We start from the raw sequence: 12,311 nt of genomic DNA, 5'->3' as shown, positions 1-12,311 counted from the left end.
TTGTATTACGTTGTGACCAGATTAGGCTGAATTTTATTTCTTCAAAGTATTGAATTCAAGTGAATATTTTCTCTGGAAATACAAATGTGCTCTGATAAAATTCTTGGATAGAGACATTCACTGGAATTTATACTAAATTCAAACCTGGAATAATATTACTGTGATTCAAGAAAAGAATGTTGACACTCTATAAGCTATAACAGACACGTCATCGCCTTCATTTTTTGGATTTCTGCGGAACTTGTACTGAGTTTAATTCAGGACTTTAAATTATTAGGACCTGTGTATATAATTCTTGGATTATTTTGGGATTTAATTCGCAATACCCTAAGTTCTTTTATCTCGTTTGCACTTGGTATGCTAGGGAAATAAATATTTTTTTAAATTTTACAAAGCTTGTTGTCTTTCACTCTTTTCTGTTACTTATTTTAAGAGCATATAATCGTAACACTATTACCTAGGGTTATGGATCCTCAACATGTGTGACATCGCTGGGTCAATGGAACCCAAACACGTAAGTAAAAACCGCAGTCACAATGGTTTTGCAGAATATATTTTAAAAATAAGACAAAGAAAAATCGCTGACTTGGTGGCATTTAAGAAGTTATGAAAAAACAACCAAAACTTCACACAAAAAATAAAATAAAAAAAAAATAAGTTTGGGTCTTCAAAATATGTGGAAAAATGCTTGCTAAGGGCAACGGGGTGATATCCAAAGATTATAGGTGAAGTCAATGGTTAAGGATAAATGCCATGGGTTAAGTGCGCCAGAACTACTAATTATCTAACTGCTAAATCGTTTTTCGTAGATTTTTCCTTCTTATTTCTTTTTGTCGGTAGTATTAGTACTAAATAATCCACATTCTTTCTCTTTGACGTCATATCTTTGTTATGTACATTGTATTTGTATTGTGTGCTTGACCTTTGTCCGTACTCTAAGGTAGGAGTTAGGGCATACTGAACTAATGTCATTTTTTTAAATAAAAAAATATGTGTACTTGGATATGAGTTCAGGACCTTGGTTTTTCAACTGAAATATCTATTGTCTACCTGATTGTTGATATGTGTTTAGGTTATCAAAATTTGTTGATTGATATTTGAGTTCACGGTCTAGCCTTAGAAATTCTGATCCACATCCTGGTAATTTTATAGTGTCTTATGTTTCTATATAAGGTTCTGATCAAAATCTATTACTTCCTTCTTTACGTTCAGTCTATAAGATTATTTACTGTTGTGTTCCGACATAGTTTGGAGAAATCATTTATTTAAACATTATTCATTAGAATTCCACAGTGCTCATTGATATTTTGGACAAATCACTCTTTTGGGATTATTATGAATTCATTCAAACGTATTCTGGGTGATATCATTGCGATACAGCAAGACTATTGGCACATCACCTTATTCAATATTTGAATTCATACGGAACGCTATATGTTGGACTTGTGATTGAAATTTTAGGATTATTTGGGATTAAATTCAAAATACTGTAAGTTCCACTAACATTTTTACTTTGTAACTAAGAAAAATAAATTTATTTATTGATTTTACCAAACTTGATGGTTTCTTTTCTATCTGTTACTTTGTTTAAGACCTTTAATTCGTAACATCCACCAATATAAAGCTAAGCACTGAAACAATGTCAGCTGCTTTATAAGTTTGGTTTTATTCACTGGGCTCAAATAAAACAAACATGTATAAGATAGTATTTATTACAGTAATGAAGTTGAATTATCACATAGCTGAGTTTTGTTGATCGCTAGAACTATATCAGTAAGGGAACGGCGGGAGTTGGTGGTGAGGGTGCTTTTCGCATAAAGTTTGGCTCATTTTTGTTGGGTTTTAATTTCATGATTCGAAGCAACCACATTCAATATAATAGCTTGAACTTGAAAGGGTTTATGTAATTATCAAAACCTCATTCAATATTAAAGCTTTCTTCATTCTATTGCAGAGTAGTCTACATCTATACTAAAGAAGATTTAGAAATTTTGCCGAAATTTGAGTCAAATTAATAAATAGCCACAGTAATATTGAACGATAATGTTTCCAAAACCCAGTGAACCATTGGTGCTGAAAATAATTCCAACAAAATATTAAGTGTTATGTATATTTGATTTAATTTATATTTGATTTGATTTAATGGTTTATTTGTTAGTTTTAATTTTTTTATTCCATTACATGCTATTATATTGTAAATTTAATTTACTGGAATTTGACATTTACCAGAAATTTGTTTGACCTGACTGTGTTTTTCGTAAGCACCTAATATTAGAACTTTGTATCTTAATGCTGACCTAGTTCCTGATCTTGATACAGAATAGGTAAGAGTTGAAGTAAATAACTTTGTATTAATTTGTAGTGTGTGATTTATAGAGTGAAATCGAGGTTGTACTGGGAGTACGTGATGTAAAGCTTCCATCTTGTGCTAGAAAATGATCACGTGACCCTCATACGGTAGTCTGTTTTGCGTCTTAAATAAGTGTATAACCTTTTTCTATAGAGAATTTAGCCAGTTGGGCTTTTAAACACTTAGACGTCAAGGTGTTAATTCTGCTGTGACCAGTTTGAGTTGAAATTCTATTTGATTGAATTATTAACTTTTTTTCCCCTGTGAATATTTAAGTGCTCATACAGAATTCTTGGACAAAGACATATGTTTAAATTTTCTTTGGAATTCAAACACCGGAACATTATTTTCTGTGGTTCAACAAAGAACTGTAGACACATTAGTACTACACTGACTATAGCATGTCATCGCCTTCCATTTTGGATTTCGTCGGGACTTAAACTCAAATTCATTAGAACATTTTATTACTAGGATTTCTAATTTTTATTCTTGGATTATTCTTGGATTTGTTTGGATTTGATTCTTTAAATAGTAAGTACTTTTTTATTTTTAACTTGTTTTTCTAGGAAATAAATTATTTGTTAAATTTGACAAAGCCTAAACACGTAACATAAGAACAATTTTCGCAACTCAAAACACACTCTAAGTTTATAGTGGTGGAGGACTGGTTATGTTTACTTTGTATGCATATCGGTAACTTTTTCATTCATTAAAATCTGAAAGCGTGTTTTGCTATTAAAATGTAGACAAGGAAATAACACTAGTTCTCACAATAATTTTTTTTAAAATTCAGCTTTATGAACTTGCTCTGATTTATCTTAAGTTTCAAAAAGAGGAACATACAAACGGAAAGAATAAACCTATTCCAGTAGGGTACATATATAGGTACATATAATAAATCCATTCCAGAAAGGTACATAGATAGGTACATAAAATAAATCCATTCCAGTAGGGTACATAGATAGGTACATATAATAAATCCATTCCAGAAGGGTACATAGATAGGTACATATAATAAATCCATTCCAGTAGGGTACATAGATAGGTACATATAATAAATCCATTCCAGTACGGTACATATATAGGTACATATAATAAATCCATTCCAGAAGGGTACATAGATAGGTACATATGATTGAAAATCAAAAGTTTAAGCTTTCCCAATGACGATTAAATTTGCATAGAATTTTATTTTTCTTTGGTATGCGTACCTAAAAATGCCATCACACCTTCACAATAGGTTGCAAGAATGTTCTTCTATATCATCAATAAGACTGAATGTAGCACGGAGTCTTGACATTATCCAGTATGTAGTCGGTAACGCGTCCATCACAGTGGCAGATTACTAGTCTAAGACAGAAGGTAGCCGGTAATGTGTCCATCACAGTGGCAGATTACTAGTCAAAGACAATAGTTAGCCGGTAACATATCCCTCACAGTGGCAGGTTACTAGTGTAAGAGAGTAAGTAGCCGGTAACGTGTATACCACAGTGGCAGATTACTAGTGCAAGACAGTAGGTAGCCGGTAAAGTGTCCATCACAGTGGCAGATTACTAGTGTAAGACAGTAGGTAGCCCGTAACGTGCCTATCACAGTGACTGAGTACTAGTGTAAGACAGTAGGTAGCCGGTAAAGTGTACATGACAGTGGCAGATAACTAGTGCAAGACATTAGGTAGCCGGTAACGTGCCTATCACAGTGGCAGATTACTAGTCTAAGACAGTAGGTAGTCGGTAACGTGTCCATCAGTGGCAGATTACTAGTGTAAGAGAGTAAGTAGCCGATAACGTGCCTACCACAGTGGCAGATTACTAGGGCAAGACAGTAGGTAGCCGGTAAAGTGTCCATCACAGTGCAGATTACTAGTGTAAGACAGTAGGTAGCCGGTAAAGTGTACCTCGCAGTGGCAGATTACTAGTGCAAGACAGTAGGTAGCCGATAACGTGCCTACCACAGTGGCAGATTACTAGGGCAAGACAGTAGGTAGCCGGTAAAGTGTCCATCACAGTGCAGATTACTAGTGTAAGACAGTAGGTAGCCGGTAAAGTGTACATCGCAGTGGCAGATTACTAGTGCAAGACAGTAGGTAGCCGGTAACGTGCCTATCACAGTGACAGAGTATTAGTGTATGACAGTAGATAGCCGGTGACGTGTCCACCACAGTGGCAGATTACTAGTATAAGACAGTAGGTTGCCGGTAACGTGTCCATCACATCGGCAGATTACTAGTGTAAGCCAGCAGGTAGCGGACAACGTGTCCATCAGAGTACTAGTGTAAGACAGTAGGTAGCCGATGACGTGTCCATCACAGTGGCAGATTACTTGTGTAAGACAGCAGGTAGCGGACAACGTGTCCATCAGAGTACTAGTGTAAGACAGTAGGTAGCCGATGACGTGTCCATCACAGTGGCAGATTACTTGTGTAAGACAGTTTTCGAGAGATACTAAGGGTGAGTTCTGTAACTTCGAATAATCGTATGAAAAATACAAATCACCACCGCAAACATAGTCCATTATAATTGTATGTGAGTGATTGGTCAACATGGAATTAAAGTACAAAGCAGAGTATATCAATTGATATTCCTGTGCGCGCCAAGCGTGGATGTTAACATTAGCAGACGACAAGCTGCATGGAGAAAATAAGCTGTGAAGTCATCCATCTATTAGGAAATGTGCTGCAATCATATTCCAGGAACAGTGACACATTGAAAGTCCGTGAATACATCATATCTAATGCAATCATATTCCACTAACAGTGAGACAGTGAAACATAAATACGTCATATTTAATCTAATAGCCATATTCTATTAATCTGCATAATTTTGAAGCATTGTCTTTGTCATAGAGTGGTGTTACCATTATTGAAAGAACTTATAGTCATATTATTCAAAATAGCATATTCAAAGTTCAGTGTATTTCTAATTCTTCGACGTATTCTTGTAGTTCCAACCTAATTTGAGCTCGGAACCATAATTACCCTGCAAGTTTAATCCGACACCCCTTTCTATTATCGAAGACACAGAGAGAGAGAGAGAGAGAGAGAGAGAGAGAGAGAGAATCATATAGTCTTTAGAAATGTTAATTTAAGCAGAATAATGTCACACACACACACACACACACACACACACACACAGAGTCGACGCCGTATGTAGGCTTTAATTAAACCTGTTCATTTGATCATCTGATGTAATAGGGTCGACGTACATGAACGTCACTAAAGAGAGTCAACATACATGAACGTCACTTAAGAATCAACGTACATGAACGTCACTGAAGAGAGCCGACGGACATAAGAGAGACACTTCACAGATCTACTGAGAAATAACCACTTTTGCCGGTCGTTATCGAAGCTACCTCTCTTTTATTTAATACTGAGAAACAGGGGGCAGATATTATATCCCCTTTGCGTTCATCGTTAATCTATCGCTCTGAATGAATACGTTGAAGTAGAGCAAGAGGACTCATCAGATGTCTCTATTTGGAAAATTCTCTTATGTACACTATTAATAAATGGCTGTTCTTACATAAAAATAACACATAAAACAATCAAAATGTTGGCATTCTGAGATTGCATACACATACACGAATCGGAATGCAGAGTCGTTTACTTTGGGTGCAGCTCGTGAAAGGGATAAATATAACAACACAGAAAGTAGGAGTCATGTCTTGTAAAATTGCAAGGTCGCGGCATATATTAAACAAAATTAAGTTTAATGTAACAAATATTGCATAGTGCTGATGGGCCTCGTGGTAGTTTAGGGTTCAAAGAAAGGTGCAATGGCAGGCTCGGCCTTAGGCAGCATGCGGGGCCCAATGCATCAAGCGATGAGCGCAGGGCCCTAAGCAAACAAATTGCATTGCCTGAAAGCGCGGGGCCCAAGGCGGTTGCCTCGTTCGCCTTGCTCTAGGGCCGGGCCTGTGCATGGACTTATATATAGGTCCACATCTATTGTTCAGCATAAGGGATGTATATAATGTTATCGATTACATGAAACACTTAATAAAGCCTATTTCAATGTTAAGTAAACAGTTCACGTACAACTCTTTCGGGGAATTAACATTTTAAGAAAAAAAACTTTAATATGAAACCTGGAAAACATTCAAATATGTTCTGTGTGACAGAAGCACCAGAAGTCGAGTCCATCTTCTGAATTATAAAACATGGTATAGATCTGTCTGTTTGTCCTCATTTCTCAATCAATTTATCTGCTTTCATATCTATATAATTATCAGTCGGTCTTTATGTCTACTGATCTATATTGTTTATTTATTTATTTATTTATTCATTTATACCTATCTATCTATCTATGGTTTTCATGTTTGCGCTGATTTTGCCTTTGGCGATGATTTGCCTTAAAAATTCTTTCCATTACTTAAAAATAATCACTCATACATCTTAATCTATCACTTAAGATAAAAACTAGCGTACGCTAATCAGTATGCGTACATAATTATCTATCACATTAAATATACTAGTGTATGTTAAGCATTATCTATCACATACAGTATATACTAGTTCACGCTAATCAATATTATATCACAGAATAGATTATTGCACGATAATCGTCATGTTATTTATCACATACAAATATGCTGGTGTACGCTAATCAGTATGGTATCTATCACATCAAAATAAAACTGGTGCACGCTAATCATTATGTTAATTATCACATAAAAATATGCTGGTGTACGCTAATCAGTATGATACTTATCACATAGAATATATTAGTGTACGCTAATCAGCATGTTATTTATCACATAGAATATAATGTTACACGCTAATCAGGATGTTATCTATCGGATAAAATATACTGGTGTACGCCAATCTGTATGTTTTTTATCACATAAAAATAAACTGGTGTACGCTAATCAGTATGTTATCTACCACATAAAAATATACTGGTGTACGCTATTCAGTATGTTATTATCAAAACATATACTGGTGTACGCTAATCAGTACGTTATCTATCACAAAAATATATTGGTGTACGCTAATTAGTATGTTACATATTACATAAAAATATATTGGAGCACGCTAATCAGTATATTATTTATCACATAAAATATACTAGTGCTAAGAAGAGTCATGTGGTTTATTTCATTACCTGTATGAAAACTATGTTGAGAGGAGTCCTGTGATTTATTGCATTACCTGTATGCAAACTCTACTGAGATGAGTCATGTGAATTATTGTATTACCTGTATGCAAACTATGCTGCCAGAATCATGCGATTATTTTACTATCCGTATCAAAACTATGCTGAGAGGAGTCATGTGATTTAATATATTACCTGTATGCAAACTATGCTACCAGAATCATGAGATTATTTTATTATCTGCATCTAAACTAGGCTGGGAGGAGTCATGTGATTTAATCTATTACCTGTATTGAAACTATTCTGAGAGTAGTCATGTGATTTAATCTATTACCTGTATGCAAACTATGCTGCCAGAAGAGATTATTTTATTATCTGTAACAAAACTATGCTGAGAGGAGTCATGTGATTTTTCTTGTCTATTGCCGTTAAGAAAACTATGCTGCCTGGAGTAATGAGATTTTTCTTTTGTATCACCATTAAGCAGTAGCGTAGCAAGAAATTCTGCCCCCCCCCCCCCCGTCCCGGACAAAATTTAATCACTGGACCTGCTCCCCTTTCACTACCCCCCCTCCCCGATGTATTGGGGTTGCTCGGGCGGTTGCTACGCCACTGCGTTTAAGCAAACTGTGCTGAGAGGAGTAATGTGATTCCCTCCTACCCCCCCCCCATTGACATTACAAAGAATATAATGACTGCAGCAATGTGATTTTTCTCTAGATGCCATTTGATTTTAGTAAAATGATGGATGGTCTGTGGTCATTTCAGTTTAATAAGACAATTATTTCGTCATATATTGTTGATATTTGTATGTTTCCCAATATAGTCACACACAGTCATTCATGTTAAATATGTATGAATGTGTGTGCAACGATACCTGGTTATGTGCATAGTATTGTATTTTTATTTTGTGTATTTTTTATATTTCTTTTAACATAGCCGATTGCAAAAACTGGGGACCACAAAGCAGATGGGTCAGCCATGACCTAATGTGTTATCCTCGTTAAAGATAGTTTATTATTATTATTATTATTATTATTATTATCAAAAGCAAACATTACTATAAAAATACTTATTTCAGATCCACCGGCGTAAGGTTTGTTTACAACTTTATTCTTTGACAAAGTTTAATATCAAGGAAAATATGAAATGATATTGAATATAATACAAGAAAGCAGTGACTAAACTACAAGGCAAAAAAAAACAAAAAAAAAAAACAAAAAAAAAAAAACAACCCAACCATTCTTTGATGTAAATTCTGTTTGTCCAGTTGTTTAGGCCACTTCAAACATAATGACTTGTCAAACAATTGAAGAATCCCGACAATATCCGAATTTCGGCTGAACAAACAAAAATGCAAAGGAGAAACCCCAAAACGCTGATAGCGAAACATCCTCTATCTCTGTATTTTCGGCCATTGATTAAAAAACAGTAATACTGCTGTGACTTAACACTTTTCCTAATTCAACATAATGAAATTAATACGATGCGACAGGGAGCCTAATATAATAATATGATAGATGCGGGCATTTTCTTATTATGACGGCCATGGACTATGTTGTCTTGCAAATAAGATTTACCCCTCAAGCTGATGAGATAACACTGAAATCGAGTTAATTTTGGACATCCCTCGAGAGAAAACACATAAATCGATGTTATTTTTTTTTTTACTTTTCGCAGGTTTGGTTCCAAAATCGCCGAGCAAAATGTCGAAAACAGGAGTCGCAAATGCAAAAAGGTGGGTTCTGAAGTAGAATCAGTGAAATATATTGTTGTTGCATGTTCATTTTACATCAGGAATTTATGCACTGACATTAAAAGTTGTTTTAAAATTGTATTAATATAAGCGAACATGTATTTATTTTGTAATATTAGCGAACATGTAATTAATTAGTTACTATAAGCGAACATGTATTTATTTGGTTACTATATGCAAACATGTAATGTTTTGGTTAATTAAAACTAATATGGGAGTATTTAGTTGATAAAAGCGAATATATAAGTGGTTAATAAAAGCGAATATGTGAGTAAACAGTTAATAACAGCGAATATGTGAGTAAACGGTTAATAAAAGCTAAAATGTGAGGAAGCAGTTAAAAAAGCGATATGTGAGTAAGCGGTTAATAAAAGCGAATATGCGAGGAAGCAGTTAAAAAAGCGAATATGTGAGTAAACTGTAAATTAAAGCAAATATGTCAGTAAAAAGGTAAAAAAACGAATATGCGAGTAAACGGTTAATAAAAGCAAATATGTGAGTAAACGGTTAATACAAGCGAATATGTGAGTAAACAGTTAAGAAAAGCAAATATGTGAGTAAACGGTTAATAAAAGCGAATATTTGAGTAAACGGTTAATAACTTTTGAGCACAATTCGGAGTACTAAAGTTCTTTTTAAAGTATTTAGAAAAATCCCTATGTGTTTGTGTTTTACACTCGCCTACAGTTATAAAGCGTAGACACAGATCTGCTGTGGCATAATGCACTGGCTTGTCAGGGTCTATGATGTTCTCTACAATCATTAACGGGACGAATAACGTAGCGACTGATCTGTGACATCAAAGCTGGATGTTTGCTACTTGCAAAGAGCTGAGTATTGTATACTGTTACATACGGTATGTAAAACTATGATGCAATTTTTCTTCAGTTAAGCGCAAAACGCAGTGCTCACGTACGAATTCTCAAAACTTGAAAAGTAGTTATCGCTTCCGTTAGACGGATTAATTTTAGTTTTTACTCACCTCTATCGCTGACTTCACTTGAATCATCATGGATACCAATTTTCTGTATCGTATTTTGTATTCATCTGTCATTTTCATGTTGTAGCCGTACGTGTCCTTTTTATGTTGCATTATTCCATGCCCTTTCTGTGTTGTACTCTTCCATGCCCATTTTACGCTGTAGTCATCCACGTCCTTTTATGTTGTAATCTTCCATGCCCATTTTATGCTGTAGTCATCAATGACCTTTCTAAGTTGTAGTCTTCCATGCCCATTTCATGCTGTAGTCATCTATGTCCTTTTCATGTTGTAGTCATCCATGTCCTTTTATTGTTGCATACATCTATGCCTTTTTATGTTGCAGTCATCCATGCCCTTTCTATGTTTTAGTCATCCATGTCATTTTTATGTTGTAGTTTTCTGTGTCCTTTTTATGTTGTAGCCATCTATGTTATTTATCATTACTGTTTTTAAAGATATATTGTTATTTGTATAATTAAATTTAGCATACATTAAAAAGAAGAGTAGTTACGTTTATAAAGCATATATCTCTTCATATATTTTGCATGGGTTTCAAAAGAGTGCATTTGTTACAAAAAGTGGTCTACTCAACAAACGCATCACGATCAAATGTATTTCCCGAAAACAATGTTTCAAATCAACAAGCAATTTTCATCGTACCTTTAGGCCTAACAGTTAGTCGTCACGTATTGGTTACAGTTATATAGTCGTCACGTGTTGAGTACAGTTATAGTACTGCTCTAGGAAATTATTATTTGTGTACCGCGTGCATAAATTGTCTCATTTTTTAATTCATTTCTTTTTTATTTGGTGTAAATGTTATCGATATATCGTAATGAAACCTCGGTAGACGTTGTTATCCAATGACACGTGAAGGTCAATGAATTTTACTACAAGGCAAACCAAAAACTTAAAAGCGTCTTAATAAAATATAAAATTGTATATTTTCAAACGATTATGGCTTAAATGTCTATGTTGTTTATTGTTAAAATATCAGGTTCGAATTCGTATTCAGTGATGAGACACCGATATTACATCTGTAGAGGATGGCATGCCGTTTTGCTGATTCTGCATTTAATTTCTCTCCTTATGTTATTACTCCCATTTTTGCTATATCTGTCAACTTTTCAATATCATTGTCTGGTAAAAATAAATAACTCATCATTATTAACTGTTCTGAACTTTTCCCAGGTCTGTCAAACAGTATGAACTCACTGCGACTATTCCGCACGTGCATCGCACGTGCTCTACAGACTTAAGCAACCAATTTGACTTCTTTTCTCAGTCGATAATACCCTAAGTTCGACAGCGGTGTTTAATTTAATTGGGAATTGATGAAGATTTGGCAAATTTATCCAGTTAACCTTAAGGAACAGGCCAAGAGCATCTTCAATCATATTATTTCCATTCTCTCCTCAGTATAGAGGGGGAAGTTGATTGGTTTAATTGTAAGGTCTTATTAATTTACTTTATGAAGAGTATCGTAATTGAATCACTTTGCCTTACACAGCAAATACAGCATGAAGGGTACTGGATTTTCATTTTTGCTTTAAAGCATGTAATTGTCAAATGGTGCTCCTAATTTGATAAAACTACAAGAAAATTTGAAAGGGCTGTTATCAGACAAACTGTGAATTAGAAAGCTGTATGGTCTATGCTTGCCTTCTAAGATGCACCATCGGAAAACCTGATTCAAACTTCCGAATGATTTAGATGTACTTATCCTAAGCTCAGGGAGTAAAGAACATCAACCACGTGACACTGTAGATCAAAGTGATTGTGACTAAATTATTTTGAGAATGTGAATAGAAAATCATAAGCATATTTTGTTCGGAGCCTGTTTAATTACGACAGATCCCGATATTTTCGCGTTTAGGCGATCTTCAGTTTGAACCTTATAGCTACATAGAATTTTAGGAACATAAAAAAAAATTCTGTCGTTTCTCAGACTGATAGAAAAATGAATCTGCCTATAGTTCATATGAATATACACAAATCCGTCTGCTCACTAGTATGTCCTTGACGCTGACGCTTGTAATACGGTATCTACTATGACGCTTGTAATACGGTGTCTGCGATGAAACATGTAATACAGTGTATACTACGACGCTTGTAATACGGTGTTTA

The 12,311-nt window shown here is 34.7% G+C and overlaps 1 protein-coding gene across 1 annotated transcript in view; it reads left to right on the top strand.

Annotated features, from left to right (window-relative positions):
* The window catches only part of LOC149798735 (short stature homeobox protein 2-like), a 51,267-nt gene that overhangs the window by 34,345 nt on the left and 4,611 nt on the right, over positions 1 to 12,311 (top strand). Inside the window, exon 3 of the mRNA XM_089957284.1 lies at positions 9,127 to 9,184. Within this exon, the coding sequence (XP_089813410.1) occupies positions 9,127 to 9,184 (58 nt within the window). The remainder of the gene's footprint in view (positions 1 to 9,126; positions 9,185 to 12,311) is intronic.

This window comes from Sinohyriopsis cumingii, chromosome 5, assembly GCF_028554795.1.
Source record: "Sinohyriopsis cumingii isolate HCF-2022 chromosome 5, ASM2855479v2, whole genome shotgun sequence".
In the NCBI taxonomy this organism is placed as follows: domain Eukaryota; kingdom Metazoa; phylum Mollusca; class Bivalvia; order Unionida; family Unionidae; genus Sinohyriopsis; species Sinohyriopsis cumingii.
This window is presented reverse-complemented; position numbering and strand designations above follow the sequence as displayed.